This window comes from Macaca nemestrina, chromosome 15 (genome assembly GCF_043159975.1).
Source record: "Macaca nemestrina isolate mMacNem1 chromosome 15, mMacNem.hap1, whole genome shotgun sequence".
NCBI lineage: Eukaryota > Metazoa > Chordata > Mammalia > Primates > Cercopithecidae > Macaca > Macaca nemestrina.
Window position 1 is genome coordinate 98,142,828 of NC_092139.1, and position 20,075 is coordinate 98,162,902.

Consider the following 20,075-nt stretch of genomic DNA (forward strand, 5'->3'; position numbering starts at 1 on the left):
GTCTCAAAAAAAAAAAAAAAAAAAGAATACACCAGCTCATTCCCACCTCAGGGCCTTTGCATGGGCTGTGCCCTCCACCCTGATCTTCACATGCTTGCTTCCTTTTGGGCATTCATGTCCCTACTGAAATGTCCCTGATCTCTCTTCCCTCCTTCCCTGTTTTGCTGTCTTCATTGTACTTTCCATTCTCAGGAATTATCTTTTTTGTTACTCTGGTTTCTTTTTTCTCTCTTTCCATCACTGCAGTCTCCCCAGCGCCTAGCGCTGGGCCAGGTTTACCTTCCAGTCTCAATGAATGTGTGTTCCATGAATGAATGAATGGATGGATTAATGAATGAATACATTTGTGCCTCAGACTTGGGATAGGAAACAGGACCAGGCTAGGCAGGGAGAGGTGTCAACCTCACCTTCCGCAGCATGTCCTCTGATTTCTGCAGGTCAAAGCTCCAAGCTGCAAAAGACAGGGTTATGGTTGTGGAATTCTAGAGGCTCACTCCAGGTGTCAGGCCTCTGAGCCCAAGCCAAGCCATCGCATCCCCTGTGACTTGCACGTATAAGCCCAGATGGCCTGAAGTAACTGAAGAATCACAAAAGAAGTGCCTGTAATACCAGCTACTCGGGAGGTTGAGGCAGGAGAATCACTTGAACCCTGGAGGCAGAGGTTGCGGTGACACTGCTTGAGCCCAGGGGTTCGAGACCAGCCTAGGCAACATAGTGAGAGTGTCTTTATAAAAAGAAAAAAAAAAAGAAAAATGTTATATAAGGTTGCCTAGTGGCCATGGTGAGATTACGGATGATTTATAGAAATATCATTGTGGTTTTTTTTTTCTATGCCTTCCAGATTTTCCATGATAAACGGGCTCTGATTTTATAATCAGAGAAACACCCAGTGGATGTTATAAACAAATTGGAGTGAGGTCCTAGTGAAAGAAATCAGGCACATTCCTCAGCCCCGGGCTCAACACAAACAGGCCCAGTACAAACACATCCCACCATATATCTCTCAACTTCCTGAGCCCAGTACAAACACCACCTGGAAAATCCCTGATAAGGACACAGCCGTTTGTGGTTTTACTGAAAGCGCGGGAACCAATAGAAAAACTACTAAATGTACAACTTAAAATGTAAACCAATTGTAATGATGTAACCAAAAGAATTCTCTTGTTCCTCTGTAACTTTACGTATCCTATTTATATCGGGCTATAAAAAGCAAGCACTCGCATTGTTCGGGGCCCTCTTGTATGCTGTGGAATGGAGGGACCAAGTTCGAACTTGCAGTAAAAGATCCTTGGGGAGAAATATGGCTCGTACAGGTCTCGGTCTAAGGACTGGGTGAATAGCAGTACTAGTCCAGTTACCAGTGTATCCCAGGAACTCGCCGGCAGTTAGTAGAGTCAACCGGGGAACTAATGTAACAGGAAGACACAGTAGATTGGTAACAGAGGGACCAGATAGGTTCTTAGATAATGTTCCATTACACCAGAAGAATATGCCCGGCGGAGCCCTTAGGGTGGTACTAGGGGGCGTTGCAGTGATGTTGCAGAGGCTGGAATTAGTTCCTGAGAAACAGTAGGGAAACTTCTCCTGACTGGGGTTTAGGTATAGTGGTACGTTAGGGATAGGGGCATATGAGAGGCTTCGGAGTTTGTTAGCTTGGGCAGAGGTAGAGGATCCCCATGGCAGAGGGACAGCGGTTAGCGGTGGACGCCCTAGAGTGGCACACAGAAAGCAGCCAGACAAGCTGTGAAGTCCTGTAAGGTTAGCAAGTTCTAATCCTTCTTGTAATAATTTTAACCAGGAGAAAGGACGTAAATCTTGTGTTAGTCTGTTTTCTTGTCGTTGGATATTCCCATGGACCAGGGGCCGTACCTGCACTAGACCTCGCCACAGATAGAGGTGACTGCTAGGCCATGTGGAGGAGGGGGAGTAGTATACAGCCCCATGTTGAGGCGTGGTCCAGCGGGAGTTCCAGGGGTCTTTGACTATCCATGTATATGAAAAGTCCCCGTCCCGTCTACAATGGAAGGGCCACTTAGGATCTAACTGTTCTTCCTTACCCCAATAATGGGATTTATGGATGTTACAATAGTTATAAGGGCAGCCGGCATTTTGGTGCCACCAATAGTGTTTACAATTGTATTTAGTCTGATCAAACTCAAAGCATATTATTGGTGCCATTGGTTTGGCTATTTGAAAACCAGTAAAATTTAGTAAAATTGGGCTATTGCACCCTGAGGAGGGGCAATCAGCACTGGCCGATAATTTCCTGGGCTTATGAGGTTGTCTGGGGTGGGTTTGGTTTTCATAAAGCCAGAATCTCCAGATAAAGGTATTAGGAGCTGGTTTTGTGTTTTCCCCAGCGGCCACTAGGGCGACTAACGTTAGGGTTAGACTACCTAACTGCATGTTTGCAGTGAGCTATGCTGCCGGCGCAGGGTGAGTTTTAAGGGGTTGTTCTTAGCTCTGTCCACAGTCCACATGGCTGGTGCTTCAGCCGCCGCCATGATTGGCCCCAGAAGGTCGGAGGTTGGGTCCACTGGCTTGATGTGGGTGTAGTGGATCCACGACGCGATGCCTTCTACCTTCAGGGCGGTGGGTGTGGTTAGGAGTACCTGGAGTGGTCCCTTCCACCTGGGTTCTAGGGTCTCTTGTCGGTGTTGCTTAACCAGGACCCAGTCTCCCAGCTGGTACGGATGGGGTGTCGGTGGGGGACCGGTCTCATATAGTTCCTTCAGCTTGGGCCAGATTTCTTGATGAATTTTCTGCAAGGCTTGTAGGGAAAATAAGAGTTCAGAGACATTTTCTGTTTCAGACTTGAGCAGATCATCTTTTAGGCTGGGAACCAGGGGTGGGGGTCTGCCATACATGATTTTGTAAGGGGTAAGGCCCAGTCTGTAAGGGGTATTATGGGCCCGGAACAGAGCGTAGGGGAGAAGGACCACCCAATTAGCGCCAGTCTCCATGGTCAATTTAGTTAAGGTCTTCTTTAAGGTCCGATTCATCCTCTCTACCTGTCCTGAACTCTGGGGCCTGTAAGCGCAATGTAGTTTCCAATTTGCCCCAAGGATGGAAGCCAAATCCTGACTTACCTTAGCGATGAAGGCCGGCCCATTATTTGACCCTATCTGGATGGGGAAGCCATACCTGGGGAGGATATCTTCCAGAATTTTCTTTGCTACAACCTGAGCAGTTTCCCTTTTGGTTGGGAATGCTTCAGTCCACCCTGAAAAAGCATCTACAAAGACAAGTAAGTACCGATACCCATATTTTCCTGGCTTTATTTCAGTAAAATCTACTTCCCAGTAGATACCGGGCCTGGTTCCCCTGAGCCTTGTTCCCATTGCAGCCTGGGATTGGGGGTAGGCGTTGTTAAGCTGACAGACTTTGCAACTTGTCACAATGCTGCTGGCCGTCTCGGCTATATGTCTGATTTTGAGCTTGGAGCGTCTGATCAGGTCTATCATCCACCGGGCACCCAGGTGGGTGGTTCGGTGGATGTGTTCTAACACTTGTTGTCCTAATTTTTCTGGTAGGATGGTTTGGTCATTAGTATCAGTCCACCACCCATTCTGGATCTGTTTCAGGGGAAGTTTGTCGATCCACTGGAGATCTTGTTCTGAATAATCAGGGAGATATGGCAAGTCCCGGGGGCCCGGATCAGGGAGCTGGAGTGCAAGGAGTTGGCTGGGAGCCTTTGCCACACTCCTTGCAGTTTGGTCTGCCAGAAAGTTGCCTTGAGCAATTGGAGTGGTTGGTTTCTGATGCCCTGGGCAATGTACAATAGCCAATTTTTCTGGTCTCCATAGGGCTGTTAACAGGGCTAGGATATCTTGCTTGTTTTTTATCTCTTTTCCTTCAGCCATTAGTAACCCTCGCTCCCTGTAAATGGCCCCATGTATGTGCGCCGTAGCAAAAGCATATCGGCTGTCTGTGTATACTGTCAGTTTCTTCCCTGCCCCTAAGGTAAGAGCTTGGGTGAGCGCTATCAGTTCGGCCTTCTGGGCCTATGTTCCCGGGGGCAGGGGTTCCGCCCAGATTACCTCAGTCTCTGAAGTCACTGCCGCTCCAGCGTACCTCTGGCCTTGGTGTACGAAGCTGCTCCCATCAGTGAACCAGACTAGGTCAGCGTCAGGAAGTGGGCGGTCCTGCAGGTCCTCTCGAACTCTGTACACCTGAGCTAGTATCTCGGTGCAATCATGGAGCGGGACGTCCGGGTCCGGGTTGGGCAGCAGCGAGGCAGGGTTTAAGGTTGTTGGGGGCAGGAAAGTTATCCTGAGGGGATTTAGTAGTAGTCCTTGGTAGTGGGTGAGCCGGGCGTTACTTATCCATTGATTAGGTGGCTGTTTGAGTACACCCTCAATGGCATGTGGGGTAACAACCCGTAATTCTTGACCCATGACAAGTTTATCAGCATCTTGTACCATCAGGGCCGTGGCCGCAATCATTCGGAGACAAGGGGGCCACCCGGCAGCCACTGGGTCTAATTTCTTTGACAGGTAGGCAACCGGCCTCTGCCAGGTGCCTAAGTTCTGAGTTATTACCACCTTGGCGACACCCTTGCTCTCATCCACGTATAAGTGGAAGGGCTTGGTGACATCAGGTAGTCCCAGTGCAGACGCAGAGAGTAGGGTGGTTTTGATCTGCTAGGAAGCCGACTCGGCTTCTTCTGTCCAATTAAATGGCTGCTGCCCCCGTGTTGCCTGATACAAGGGTTTAGCCAGCTCTGCGAACCCAGGTATCCATAGTCTACAAAATCCCGCCGACCCCAGGAATTCCCTTACTTGTCGGGTGGATTGTGGCCTGCGGATCTGCAGAACAGTCTGCTTCCGGGCGTCTGTTAACCAGCGCTGCCCTCCTTTTAGCAGGTACCCCAGATATGTTACTTCTGATTTACAGATTTGAGCTTTCTTTGCTGAGGCTTGGTAGCCTAGGTTCCCTAGAGCTTGTAAGAGACCCTTGGTCCCTTGAATACAAGCTTCTTGGGTCTCAGCAGCAATCAGGAGGTCATCAACATGCTGTAGTAAGGTTATTTCAGGGTGTTTGCGTCGGTACTCACCCAGGTCTTCATGGAGGGCCTCATCGAACAGGGTAGGAGAGTTTTTGAATCCCTGCGGCAGTCTGGTCCATGTCAGTTGGCCACTTATGCCCCTCCCAGGGTCAGTCCACTCGAAGGCGAAGAGCTTTTGGCTCTGAGGGGCTAAAGGCAAACTGAAGAAAGCATCTTTCAAATCTAAAACAGTGTACCATTGATGTTTAGGGTTTAGGGTACTCAGGAGGGTGTACGGGTTAGGCACAGTTGGATGTATGTCCATAACCCTCTTATTGACTTCTCTCAAGTCTTGTACAGGTCTGTATTCTCTGCTACTAGGTTTTCGTACCGGCAACAATGGAGTATTCCAGGGCGAGTGACATGGGCGAAGGACCCCTTGGTCGAGGAGCCGGCGAATATGTGGTGCAATCCCTTCTTTGGCCTCTAGGGGCATCGGGTATTGGTGTACCCGAAGGGGGTCTGTCCCAGGCTTGAGTTCAACAAACAAGGCAGGACGGTGTTTTGCTAGTCCTAAGCCCCCCGTTTCCGCCCAAGCTCCTGGATATTGCTGGAGCCAGGTTGCTATGTCCTGGTCAGGGGCCACTCGCTCCTGGTGGAGCCGGTACTCATCTTCTAGGGTTATAGTCAGGATGGACATGGGCTGATTTTGGGAGTTGGTCACGACGGGCCCTTCAGGGAGGAAATGGATCTGTGCTCCCATTTTAGTTAGCAGGTCTCTCCCTAATAGGGGACAGGGGCTCTCAGGGATGACCAGGAAAGAATGGGTTACATTCCTGGCTCCGAGGTTTACTGTTCTTTGTGTTGTCCAGGGGTATTTCTTAATTCCTGTGGCCCCTTGTACCCACGAGGACTTGGAGGATAATTTTCCATTAGTTTTAACTAGGACCAAGTGCTGTGCTCCTGTATCGACCAAGAACTGAACTGGGGAACCCTCCACTTGCAAAGTTACCCTAGGTTCGGGGAGGGGGTCCGAACCCCGTCTTCCCTAGTCTTCGTCTTGAGTGACTAGTACGGGTGTAGACCTAGGGGGTCCCTGTCCTCATTGTTTCTTTTTGGGACAGTCTCTTACCCAGTGGCCAGCTTCCTTACAGTATGCACATTGGTCTTTGCTCAGATTATCATGTCTGGGGGACCGCCTAGGTTGGGTGTTCTCTGGCTGTAGATGCTCTTTCTGTACTACTGCTGCCAGGACCTTGGTCATTTTTTCAGTGGCCTTAAATTGCTTTTCTTCTGGAGTATCTCTGTTATTGTAAACCCGCTGGGCTATCTGAAGGAGGTCCTGAATCTGTTTTCCCTCTAAGTCTTCTAATTTCTGGAGTTTCCTTTTAATGTCTGGGGCCGCCTGACTTACAAAAGACATTACGACAGCTGCCTGACTTCCTGGAGCCTCTGGGTCTATGGGGATGTACTGTCTAAAAGCTTCCATTAATCTTTCTAAGTAGGTAGCTGGGCTTTCTGTCTTTCCCTGCAGAACAGAGTATACTTTAGCCAAATTAGTGGGCTTGCGAGCAGCTGCCCGGAGACCTGCCATTAGAGTCTGGCGATAAAGGTGTAGCCGTCCCCTACCTTCTGCCGTGTTGTAGTCCCACGCCGGCCTGGTCAGAGGAAAAGTCGCATTTATGAGGTCAGTGTTGGCAGTCGGTTGACCGTCGTCCCCCGGGACCTGCTTTCTAGCTTCTACCTGTATTCTCTCTCGCTCCTCCGTTGTGAACAAGATTCGGAGGAGCTGCTGACAATCATCCCAAGTGGGCTGGTGGGTGAACATGACACTATCCAGTAAAACCATTAAATCTTTGGGGTTGTCTGAGAACCGAGCACTCTGAGTCTTCCAGTTATACAGATCACTGGTGGAGAATGGCCAGTACTGGAGCCTGGGGATTCCCATGTCATCTGGGGGTCCTATTTCCCGAAGGGGTAGAGCCACTGTGGAGTCAGGCGGCTGTGGGGGGCTAGCCCGCAAAGTGCACCCTCGCGTACGCCCCGCTGGCCCTTCAAAGTTACTTTCACTTTCAGCGGGTCCGGGTGCACCGGCCACCTCCCGTCTGCCTGCTCCTTCCCGCGGCTCAGCCCAGGGGGCTGGGGCCTGGGGCCCGGAGGGGGTTCTGTGGACAGTGGGTCCCCGCTATCAGGTAGAACAGGATGGGGGGGGCAGTCGGTTGCTTGGATTTTAGAGGCCGAGCAACCAGTGCCTTACAGGGTTCAGGGGCTAATTGGAAAGGGGACAGCCAAGGAGGCGGGTTCTCAACAAGATCCTGCCATATGAGGATATATGGGATTTGATCCAAGTGGCCCGCACGCCCAGGTAGGAAAATCTTGGACTTTACTGTAGTGATGACAGGAAGTTGGAACGTCCCTTCGGGTGGCCACCCCATGTCAAAGGCAGGCCATTTGGAGCGGCACAGAGTAATTAGCTTTCCCTTCCTGATTTCCATACTAAGATCATGGCCCCTTGCTCTAACATCCTTGAAATTACTTGTAAGGAGAGATAGGGGAGTGCTCTGGGTATTACCCATCCTGTAATAATTTGTAGTCTCTTCCTGTAAAAGAATATGGGTTAGAATTCCTGTAAAGGAAATCTGGCGTATAAATAACATCTAGCCACAAGCGCGCTCCGGAAGCCCGGGTCAGAATCAGTTCAGATAAAAATCTAGATCAGACGAGAGCCAGGGGACGTCTCCCACCAGTCTCCGCTGGCTGTCCTATAGCACGTCCGCCAGGACTGCGTCAGCTTCAGTTTTAGACTTCGCGAGTCACAGATACAGGTTCAGAACAGACACGGACAGACAAACAGAGACGAGCCGGCTCACCTATCAGCAGATCGATCCTGGTAGATCCGTTGACCAGGGGTCTGGTGGGCTTGGGGAATCCCGGACGAGCCCCCAGATGTAATGCCCAGACCGTTTGTTCCCCAAAGAAGACCACCAGAGTCCAGAGTCAAAGCCAAGTGGCAAGGATCTTTTACTGCAAGTTCGAACTTGGTCCCTCCATTCCACAGCATACAAGAGGGCCCTGAACAATGCGAGTGCTTGCCTTTTATAGCCCGATGTAAATAGGATACGTAAAGTTACAGAGGAACAAGGGAATTCTTTTGGTTACAGCACTACAATTGGTTAACATTTTAAGTTATACATTTAGCAGTTTTCTATTGGTTCCCGTGCTTTCAGTAAAACCACGAACGGCTGTGTCCTTATCGGAGACTTTCCAGGTGGTGTTTTTCTAAAGTTGAGATATATGGTAGTCTCTGAGTTGAGAAATGTGTTTGTACTGGGCTCAGGAAGTTGAGAGATATATGGTGGGATGTGTTTGTACTGGGCTCAGGAAGTTGAGAGACATATGGTGGGATGTGTTTGTACTGGGCTCAGGAAGTTGAGAGATATATGGTGGGATGTGTTTGTACTGGGCCTGTTTGTGTTGAGTCCGGGTTTGAGGAATGTGCCTGTTTTCTTTCACAACTTCCCAGGCTCAAGTGATCCTCTCACCTCAGCCTCCCCAGTAGCTGGGAACACAGGCATGCAGCACCACGCCTGGCCAAGATTTTTGTGTATTTTTTTGTGGAGATGAGGTTTCGCCATGTTGTCCAGGCTAGTCTCAAATTCCTGGGCTCAAGTGATTCTCCCACCTCAACCTCCCGAGTGGCTGGAACCACAGGTGCGCCACCAGGTCTGGCTAAGTTTTAAAATTTTTTGTAGAGATGAAGTCTCCCTATGTTGCCCAGGCTGACCTCAAATTCCCAGATTCAATCAATCCTCCTTCCTCGGCCTCCAAAAGTGTTGGGATTAGAGGTGTGAGACCCCTAGCCCAGCCTTGTCGTAACTTATATAAAGTACACACCAGGCTCAGAGGCAAGTTGCCATCACAAGTTTTACCAAGGCTATTCATCACAGATTAACCAACATCCAGGGATGTGAAATCCTGTGTACTCTGCAATAGTAGGAGCAGGTGTGACGATCAACATGGTTTTCACAGTGGTTTTCTCACCGCAGCTGAAACCAACTCCAGCCCTACCGCCTGCCCCCTACGTACCCCCCTCAGGGAAGGATCTAAGTGTAGGAGTTACAGTCACATTTTCGGGGCCACTAAGAATCCTGTCTCTGCATTTGGATTCCTGGGATTCTGACATTTATCTCAAGAGCAAACCTCTTCCCTAACCTGGTCCCCAAACTCTTTTTATGAGAGGATGTTAAGCAATTGGCCTCTAACATCAGACTGACCTGACTTTGTCACCTGCTAGCATAGCGGCCTTGGGCAAGTGGTTTAACCTTTATAAGCCACAGCTTCCTCCAATGCAAAAACAAAGCTAACAATAATACCTGCCTAACTGGGTTGAACAAGGAGGAGGAGGAGGGAAGGAGAAGAAAGAAAATAATAGATAAATGGCTGGGCATGGTGGCTCATGCCTGTAATCCCAGCACTTTGGGAGGCTGAGGCAGGTGGATTACTTGAGGTCAGGAGTTTGAGACCAGCCTGGCTAACATGGTGAAACCCTGTCTCTACTAAAAATACAAAAAATTAGCCAGGTATTGTGGCGAGCGCCTGTAATCTCAGCTACTTGGGAGGCTGAGGCAAGAGAATTGCTTGAACCCAGGAGGCGGAGGTTGCCATGAGCCAAGATTCTGCCACTGCACTCCAGCCTGGGTGACAGAGTGAGACTGACTCAAAAAATAAATAATACGTAAAAACTGCTGTACCCGTTGCCTGGTACAGAATAAGTGTCCAAAATATGAAAGTATTTCCACTCCTTGTACTAGCCACCTCTAAGATGACCATCAGTGATCCTTCCCTGGCATTCACTCCCTGTTCTGCTAAACAAAAATTATAGGAGGCTATTGCTTTGTACTAAACTCCTGCACTAGGTCCCAACAGACAAGACCAAAAATCAAGATGGAGTCCTCATGCTTACTAAACTGAAACAGTTGTTATCTGACCTGAGAAATCAAGAGATAGCCCAGACAGGCATGGTGGCTCATGCCTATAATCCCAGTGAAAGAAAACAGGCACATTCCTCAAACCCGGACTCAACACAAACAGGCCCAGTACAAACACATCCCACCATACATCTCTCAACTTCCTGAGCCCAGTACAAACACATCCCACCATATATCTCTTAACTTCCTGAGCCCAGTACAAACACATTTCTCAACTCAGAGACTACCATATATCTCAACTTTAGAAAAACACCACCTGGAAAGTCTCCGATAAGGACACAGCCGTTCGTGGTTTTACTGAAAGCGCGGGAACCAATAGAAAACTGCTAAATGTATAACTTAAAATGTTAACCAATTGTAGTGCCGTAACCAAAAGAATTTCCTTGTTCCTCTGTAACTTTACGTATCCTATTTACATCGGGCTATAAAAGGCAAGCACTCGCATTGTTCGGGGCCCTCTTGTATGCTGTGGAATGGAGGGACCAAGTTCGAACTTGCAGTAAAAGATCCTTGCCACTTGGCTTTGACTCTGGACTCTGGTGGTCTTCTTTGGGGAACAAACGGTCTGGGCATTACACCAGCACTTTGGGAAGCTGAGGGAGGTGGATTACTGGAACCCAGGAGTTCTAGACCAGCCTGAGCAACATGGCGAAACTCTGTCTCTACAAAAAATACACACAAAAATTAGCCAGGTGTGGTGACGAGCTCCTATAGTCCCAGTTACTAGGGAGGCTGACGTGGGAGGATCGCTTGAGCCCAGGAGGTCAAGCCTACAGTGAGGTCAGCCTGGGCTGCAGAGTGAGACCTTGTTTAAAAGAGGGATAGAGAGAGAGTGCGTGCACCTAATTTCCCTAACAGGCCAGTCCAGTTACAATCTTCAACTGGTATGTTAATGAAGTTCTGTTTTTAGCCTTACAGCAAAAAGTAACCTGAACTCACCTGATGTAAACCAATCAGTTATCTTTCCATTGTTCTTGCCTTACCAGAAAAGTATTGTAGCTTTGAAATGATAGATTTGCCTTTTGTTCTGTTTCTGCTTTCTTCAGCCCCTTTTCTGTGTATAAAGCCAAACTCCTCCGCTTCACTCATTGAACACTTATTCTATCTCATAAGATGAAATGTTGCCTGATTCTAGAATTGCAGTAGAGATAACTCAGATCTTTAAACCAAATGTGTCGTAATTTTGTCTTTGACAGTTCCCTCCCACACTGAGAAAGGCTGAGCTGTGTACCTGATAGATAGCTGTAGAAATGATGGAATTTGGCCCAGTGAGATGGCTCATGCCTGTAATCCCAGCACTTTGGGAGACCAAGACAGACAGGTGGATCATGTGAGGTCAAGAGTTTGAGACCAGCCTGGCTAACATGATGAAACTCTGTCTCTACTAAAAACACAAAAATGGGCTGAGCGTGGTGGCACATGAATCCTAGCTACTTGTGAGGCTGAGGCACAAGAATCACTTGAACCTGGGAGGCGGAGATTGCAGTGAGCCGAGATCACACCACTGCACTCCAGCCTGGGAAACAGAGTGGGACTCCATCTCAAAAAAAAAAAAAAAAAAAAAAAGGAATGTGACTCAGAAGGCTTCATTGTAAGATATTACCACTTCCTCCCTGCTCACTGGGATCACTCATGGCGGCGTGTCCGGAATTGGTAGGTTCTTGGTCTCACTGACTTCAAGAATGAAGCTGTGGACCCTCACGATGTTACAGTTCTTAGAGATGGTGTGGGCCGGGCGCGGTGGCTCAAGCCTGTAATCCCAGCACTTTGGGAGGCCGAGACGGGCGGATCACGAGGTCAGGAGATCGAGACCATCCTGGCTAACCCGGTGAAACCCCGTCTCTAGTAAAAAAATACAAAAAAATAGCCAGGCGAGGTGGCGAGCGTCTGTAGTCCCAGCTACTCGGGAGGCTGAGGCAAGAGAATGGCGCAAACCCGGGAGGCAGAGCTTGCAGTGAGCCGAGATCTGGCCACTGCACTCCAGGCTGGGCGACAGAGCAAGACTCCGTCTCAAAAAAAAAAAAAAAAAAAAAAAAGAGATGGTGTGTCTGGAGCTTCTTCCTTCTGGTGGGTTTGCAGTCTCGCTGTCAGGAGTGAAGCTGCAGACCTTCGTGGTGAGTGGTACAGCTCTTAAAAGCAGCGCATCTGGAGTTGTTCATTGGTCCTGATGGGTTTGTGGTCTTGTTAGCTTCGGGAGTGAAGCTGCAGACCTTTGAGGTGAGTGTTACAGCTCATAAAGACAGTGTGAACCCAGAGAGTGAGCAGCAACAAGATTTACTGCAAAGAGCCAAAGAACAAAACTTCCACAGTGCAGGAAAAACACCCAAGTAGGTTGCTGTTGTTGGCTGGGTTGGGGGGGAAACAGCCTGCTTTTATTCCCTTATCTGACCCCACCCACATCCTGCTGATTAGTCCATTTTACAGAGAGCTGATAGGTCCGTTTTGACAGAGCGCTGATTGGTGTGTTTACAATCCTTGAGCTAGACACAGTGCTAGACAGAAAGTTCTCCAAGTCTCCACTAGGTTAGCTAGACACAGAGTTAGCTAGACACAGAGTGCTGATTGGTGTATTTACGATCCTCTAGCTAGATAAAAGTTCTCCAAGTCCCCATCCGGCTCAGGAACCCAGCTGACTTCACCCAGTGGATCCTGCACCGGGGCTGCAGGCGGAGCTACCCGCCAGTCCCGGGGCGCGCCTGCACTTCTCAGCCCTTGGGCGGTCGATGGGACCGGGAGCCACGGAGCAGGGGGCAGCGCCCGTCGGGGAGGCTCAGGCCGCGCGGGAGCCCACTGCAGCGGGGGAGCTCAGACATGGCGGGCTGCAGGTCCCGAGCCCTGCCCCGCGGGGAGGCAGCTAAACCTGGCGAGAATTTGAGTGCAGCGCCACTTTGAGTGCAGCGCCGGCTGGCCCGCACTTAAACCGGGCGAGAATTTGAGTGCAGCGTCGGCAGGCCCGCACTGCTGGGGGACTCGGCGCAACCTCCGCAGCTGCTGGCTCACTGCCCTGGGCCGGCGGCGCCGGCCGGCCGCTTCATGTGCTGGGCCTGCAGAGCCCGCGTCCGCGCCTGCCGGAACTCGCACTGGCCCGCGAGCGCCGCGCGCAGCCCCGTTTCCCGCCCGCGCCTCTCCCTCCACACCTCCCCGCAAGCAGAGGGAGGCGGCTGCGGCCTCAGCCAGCCCAGAGAGGGACTCCCACGGTGCCGTGGTGGGCTGAAGGTCTCCTCAAGCACCGCCAGAGTGGATGCCGAGGCCGAGGAGGCGCTGAGAGTGAGGGCTGCTAGCACATTGTCACCTCTCAGCGGGAAGCCAACTGCCTTGTTGTGAGGATGCTCAAGCGGCCCCTGTGAGGAAGAACTGAAGCCTCCTGCAGCCTCCTGCCAACAGCCAGCACAGACTTGTCAGCTACGTTCGACATCTTGGAAGCAGATCCTCCTGCCCCAAACCTTCAGATGACTGCATCCCTGATGGGTATCTTTACTGCATCCTCATGAGAGACCCTGAGTCAGAACCACCCCACTAAGCCTTTCCATAATTCCTGGCCACAGAAATCGTGAGAGAATAAATGTTTGCAGTTGTTTTAAATGGCTATATTTTGGAGTAATTTGATACACTCAATAGATACCTAATACACTCCTCTTTCATGCCGTTGACGCTACCCCAGCCCCCACGCTCTATCCTTACCTCGGAGCCAGCGCAGGAGGAAGTAGTCATCAGGATTGGGCAAGGCAGATAGCACATCTTGGATGTTCTCCCGAAACTGAGGACAGAGAGGGAGAGACCTGGGTCAGAGGTCAACCACCCTCAGTCCTGCAGGTCTCAACTGTGCTTGAGGAAGGGGATGTCTGAGTGAAGAGGGCCCACTCGGGCTGGGAGGATCAGGGCCTGGGTCAAGCCGTAACAGTTTGTTTTCTCCGTCTTGGAAATGGGATGATAGAACCAACTACAGGCCAGGCGCTGTGGCTCGCTTTGGGAGGCACAGGCGGGAGGATCACCTGAGGTCAGAAGTTTGAGACCAGCCTGGCCAACATGGTGAAACACCCATCTGTACTAAAAATACAAAAATTAGCCGGGCGTGGTGGCGGGCGCCTGTAATCCCAGCTACTTGGGAGGCTGAGGCAGGAGAATCGCTTGAACCCAGGAGGTGGAGGTTGCAGCGCACCATTGCATTCCAGCCTGGGGCACAAGAGCGAGACTTCGTCTCAAAAAAACAAACAAACAAACAAACAAAAACCTACCACACTGAACATCAGAGAGAATTAAACGTGGGTTAAACACAGAGAAGGTTTACAAGCCTGACTCAGGGATGTGGGGGCAGGGAGGGGCCCTCTTTAGGGTGCTAATCTTCATCCTTAGGAAGTCTTCAGGCCAGGTCAGGTGGGAGCATAAACTGCACAGAGTATGAGGCTCAGAGAGGTTGAGCAACTTGCCTAGTGTCACCCAGCCAGCGAGTGGCAGAACTGGTTGCCTGATTCTAGAATTGCAATAAAGATAATTGAGATCTTTAAACTGAATTTGTGTCAATTTTGTCTTTGACGGTTCCCTCTCACACTTAAGCAGGGCTGAGCTGTGTACCTGATAGGTTAGGGTTGAAATGATGGACTGTGACTTAGAAGGCTTCACTGTAAAGACACGGTTTGAAACCCGTTAGCCAGGCCCGAGTGAGGGGTGGCTTGACCTGGCCTGGGAGTTGGTTGGGATAGTTCAGCTGACCCTGGGCCCACCCTGCAGGGTCTGAGAGCTGAGGGTCCGTTCCTGGGTGGATGTCATTGACTGTAGGCTAAAGCCAGCCTCCAACACTGATGAATGTGGTAAGGAAAAGAGCACTGGACAAAGAGTCAGCAGGTCCCACTGTGGCCTTGCCTGAGTCATTCCGCCCTCTCTGGGTCTTATTCTCATTGGACCCCAAATGGACCCTCAAAGGACTTTCCCTGACCCCCCACCCAAAATGGACTGATAACCTTTGTCTACAGGAATATGAGTGTTTGGCCCTCGGCTAAGCATTAAATGAATCCTGACATGATGCTGCCATTATACCAATTCCCTAAGTGAGGAAAGTCAGGCTGGAAATGGTGAAGGGACTTCTTAGCCAACATGAGCAATTTTTTCTTTCAATTTCTGACTTCAATTGTCTTTTAAGAGGGTTATCCCAGGTCTAAGCAGAATGTCCTTTTCCTGATGCCGAACACTGCCCCTCATTTTTGTTCCTTTTTTCCTTTTTTGAGTATTGTATTTTGAACTCATGGGCATTAAGATCAATTACTTGGCCAGGTGAGGTGGCTCATGCCTGTAATCCCAGCACTTTGGCCAACCAAGGCAGGTGGATTGCTTGAGCTCAGGAGTTTGAGACTAAGGGAGGAGACCACTACTATTCCTGCTGCCCTCCTCCCCCCACCTTGCCTAGTTCAAAGACAGGAGAAAAGAGAGAGAGAAACAAAAGTAAGATAAATAGCCAGACAACATTGTCACCACCACCCAGTCCTAGGAGTTAAACAAAGTAATAATAATAACATCAACCCCTGGCCTAAACTACTTGTGTTATCTGTAAATTCCAGACACTGTATGAAAAAAAGCATTGTAAAACTTTCTGTTCTGTTAGCTGATGCATGTAGCCCCCAGTCACGTTTCCCACACTTGCTCGATTTATCACAACCCTTTGCCGTGGACTCCTTAAAGTTGTAAGCCTTTAAAAAGGCCAAGTATTTCTTTCTCGGGGAGCTCGGCTCTTAAGACGCGAGTCTGCCGACACTCCCGGCCGAATAAAAAACCTCTTCCTTCTTTGATCTGGTGTCTGAGGAGTTTTGTCTGTGGCTAGTCCTGCTACAAGACCACCCTGGGCATCAAGGTGAAATCTCATTACTACAAAAAATACATTAGCCAGGCGTGGTGGTGCACGCCTGTAGTCCCAGCTACTTGAGAGGCTATGGTGGGAGAATTGCTTGAGCCCAGGAGGCAAAGATTGCAGTGAGCTGAGATCATGTCACTGCACTTCAGCCTGGGCAATAAATCAAGACCCTGTCTCAAAAAAAAAAAAAAAAAAAAAATCAATTGGCTGGGTGTGGTGGCTCATACCTGTAATCCCAGAACTTTGGGAGGCCAAGGCAGGCAGATCACTTGAGGTCAGGAGTTCCAGATCAGCCTGGCCAACACGGTGAAACCCCGTATCTACTAAAAATACAAAAATTAGCTGGGTGTGGTGGGCGCCTGTAATCCCAGCTACTCAGGAGGCTGAGGCACAAGAATTGCTTGGACCCAGACAGCAGAGTCTGCAGTGAGCTGAGATCATACCACTGCACTCCAGCCTCGGCAACAGGGCAAGACTACATCTCAAAAAAAAAAAAAAGTCGATGACTTGAACTTTTTAAAATTAAAACTAACAGCTTTATGGGGATATAATCACGTATGAATTCACACTTGAACAACTTGTAAGATTTTTCCGCTAGCTTTATTTCTTTATACTTTGTTTTCTTTTAAAAAGATTCATACAATTCAAGAAACACAACTTTTAAAAAATTGTTATTTTTTAAATTTTATTTTTTTAATCATCTTGGATACCAAGAAACACAACTTTTAAAGGCCACAATCATCCTTCAGCTAGATTTTAATCATACTCCCTTCCCAGCGTTGTTAAAGTATGAATGGTGTTTAATTGCTTTTCATGAGAGAGAAATAAAAACTTTTCTGACTGAGTGGAGTGGCTCATGCCTGTAATACCAATACTTTGAGAAGCCGAGGCGGGTGGGTCACTTGAGGCCAGGAGTTCCAGACCACTCTGGCCATCATGGCAAAACCCCATCTCTACAAAACATACAAAAATTAGCCGGGTATGGTAGCACACACCTGTGATCCCAGCTACTCAGGAGTCTGAGGCAGAGAGTCTCTTGAACCTGGTAGGCAGAGGCTGAAGTGAGCCAAGATCACACCACTGCACTCCAGCCTGGGTGACAGAGCAAGATTCCATTTCAGAAAAGAAAAAAAAAAAATTAAAAATTAACTGGGTGTGGTGTGCCTGGCTGTAGTCCCAGCTATTCAGGAGGCTGAGGTGGGAGGGTTGTTTGAGCCCAGGAGTTTGAGGCTGCAGTGAGCCATGTTCTCACCACTCCAGCCTAGGTGACAGAGTGAGACCCTATCTCTAAATAAATGAATAAATAAATTTCCTGTTCACTCTCATGGACAAAAAACAAATTTTCTGGTATCATTATACATCAGCAACACATTCAGCCATTTTCTAAGGAAACGGGTGAAGTTACCAACACACAGCTTTACACACACTACCTTGAGGAAGAAAACCAAGAACAGGCACAGGAGAAACTTCGTCTGTTCTTGGCACCTGTGCCTGTTCTTGGCACCGAAAGGCAGGGCGCGGAAGGGCAGGGTGTTGGGCGGGGAGGCCTGGCTCATATCCCTTCCCCAGCCTGGATCCAGGCCCCGCCCCGCCCCGCCCACACCGCGACCCTCCCCATCGGTCTCGTGACCCTACCAGAAAGCCCACTCCAGAGCGCGGTCGCCGTCCCTCTTTGCCCCACGAACCCCTTCCCGGCACCGTCCACCCCGGGTACACCACCTACCGGATGCAAAGCCCTGTGATGGCAGGAATCGAGACCTCCAAGGCCCCGTCGTTGCGTCCATGCACATGGAACTGTTTGAGTCTTCCTGAAGCCCACGCTTGCCGTCTGCGACCACGAAGGAAAGACCCTAAGGACCTTCGAGGGACTCCTCCCAGGCTAGAGACGAAAATGCACCCTGTTCCTGCCTTCTCCAGTTCCTAGCTGAGGACGGGACCTGCCAATGCAGCCTCCCCAGCAGGCCAGCAGCCTTCACCAGCCCTGTCCAGTATGGTAGACACAAATTCTTCAAACGTGGCTAGTCTGAACTGAGGTCTGCTGTGAGTGTAAAATACACAGGATTTCAAAGACTCAGTATCCCCTCAAAACACTCTTTTTTTTTTTTTTTTTTTTTTTGAAACAGGGTCTAGCTCTGTTGCCCAGGCTGGAGTGCAGTGGCACCATGATGGCTCACTGCAGTCTCAACCTCCTAGGCTCAATCCATCCTCCCACCTCAGCCTCCCAAGTAGCTGGGACTACAGGCATGGGCCACCACACCAGCTATTTGTTGTTGTTGTTGTTGTTGTTAGAGATGGGGTCGCTCTATGTTGCTAATTTTTTTTTTTTTTTTTTTTTTTTTGAGACAGAGACTCGCTCTGTCGCCCAGGCTGCAGTGTAGTGGCCGGATCTCAGCTCACTGCAAGCTCCTCCTCCCAGGTTTACACCATTCTCCTCCCTCAGCCTCCTGAGTAGCTGGGACTACAGGCGCCCGCCACCTGGCCCGACTAGTTTTTTGTATTTTTTAGTAGAGACAGGGTTTCACCGTGTTAGCCAGGATGGTCTCGATCTCCTGACCTCGTGATCCACCTGTCTCGGCCTCCCAAAGTGCTGGGATTACAGGCTTGAGCCACCGCGCCCGGCCTATGTTGCTAATTTTTTAATTTTTTGTAAAGATGTGTTCTCGCTATGTTACCAGAACTCCTGGGCTCCATTGATCCTCGCACCTCAAAGTGCGGGGATTATAGGCCTGACCTACCGCACCAGGCCAATCGTTTTTATATTGATTAGATTATATATTGAAGTTAATAGGTTATTAAAATTTATTTCAATTGTTTCTTTTAGTTTGTTGTTGTTTGTTTTTTTGTTTTGTTTTTGAGACATAGTCTTGCTCTGTCTCCCAGGTTGGAGCACGGTGGCACAATCTTGGCCCACTGCAACCTCCATCTCCTGGGTTCAAGCGATTCTCCTGCCACACGGTGTCACTGTGTTGCCCAGGCTGGTCTTGAACCCCTGACCTCAAATGATCCACCCACCTCAGCCTCCCAAAGTGCTGAGATTACAGGCATGAGCCACGGTGCCCAGCCTCTTTTTAGTTCTTTAATGGAGCTAATAGAAAATTTCAAAAATGCCGGGCACGGTGGCTCATGCCTGTAATCCCAGCACTTTGGGAGGCTGAGGTGGGTGGATCACCTGAGGTCAGGAATTCCAGACCAGCCTGACCAACGTGGTGAAACCCTGTCTCTACTAACATACAAAAATTAGCCAGGCGTGGTAGCAGATGCCTGTAATCCCAGCTACTCGGGAGGCTGAGGCAGGAGAATTGCTTGAACCCAGGAGGCAGAAGTTGCAGTGAGCCAAGATTGTGCCATTGCACTCCAACCTGGGCAACAAGAGCAAAACTCTGTCTCAAAAAAAAAAAGAAGAAAGAAAATTTCAAATGACCTATGTGGCTTGCATTTATGGTGGCGTGGTATTTCTATTGGCTAGTGCTGGTGTAGCCTCCGGCTGCCAAGTCCCTCATGGTTGGGAAGAGACCCAGAGCTGGAGAGTTCAAAAGAACCTCAGGGACCTTGAGTCCTGCCCTTCCCCATGGCAGAAGGAGAAACTGAGGCTGGTGTAGGAGTCTCTCCCTTCACTCACCTGGGCCAGCGACTTCTCCTGCGATGGGCTCAGGTCTGCGATGGGCTGCCCGTGAGTGGGTCCAGGCTCCGCTCTGTGGCTCCCTCCAGGTGGCCTGCCTTTTGCCCAGCTGGCAGCCATGCCCACATTTATCACTGCCCAGAAATCCCACTCCTTCCTGTCAGCCTTAGGGCAACTGGTGGGGCTCGTTTCCTTCCTAGGTGCCTCAGGCACAGGGCCCTGGACTCAGCCTGCCCTGGGTTCACATCCTCACTTGCAAAATCAGGACAGCGATGTTTCCTGGGAGCGTTGATGTGGGCATGTTGAAATTGACACCACCTGATTTCACACACATGGGGGTGGCAGTTCATCCTGCCTCTCAATCCCCTACCCTCTACTCCTGTGGTCCCTTAAGACGCCTCCTTGAGCCAGGACAAGTCATCTTTCACCCCCAACAGAGACCCAGAAGTCACTGTCATCATGCCTTCACTTTCATCCCAGGCTTCATCTACCACCTGACATGTCCAGAGCAACTGCCCATGATTCATCCCAGCTGTTAGGGCACACGGCTTCAGGGTTGAGGATGAGACTTCCCAGGCCCAGACCCAAATAGGTGGATATGCAATCCTGAGCTGGGCCACACCTGGCCTGGGAGCCAGG

General features: G+C 49.9%; 1 protein-coding gene across 1 annotated transcript in view; it reads right to left on the bottom strand.

Annotated features, from left to right (window-relative positions):
* LOC105487229 (SEC14 like lipid binding 6) overlaps positions 1–19,556 on the bottom strand; it is a 29,474-nt gene extending 9,918 nt beyond the window's left edge. Inside the window, 3 exon segments of the mRNA XM_024794610.2 lie at positions 408–451; positions 13,657–13,732; positions 19,437–19,556. Coding sequence (XP_024650378.2) covers positions 408–451; positions 13,657–13,732; positions 19,437–19,556 — 240 coding nt within the window.
* Between the last annotated feature and the right edge of the window lie 519 nt (positions 19,557–20,075).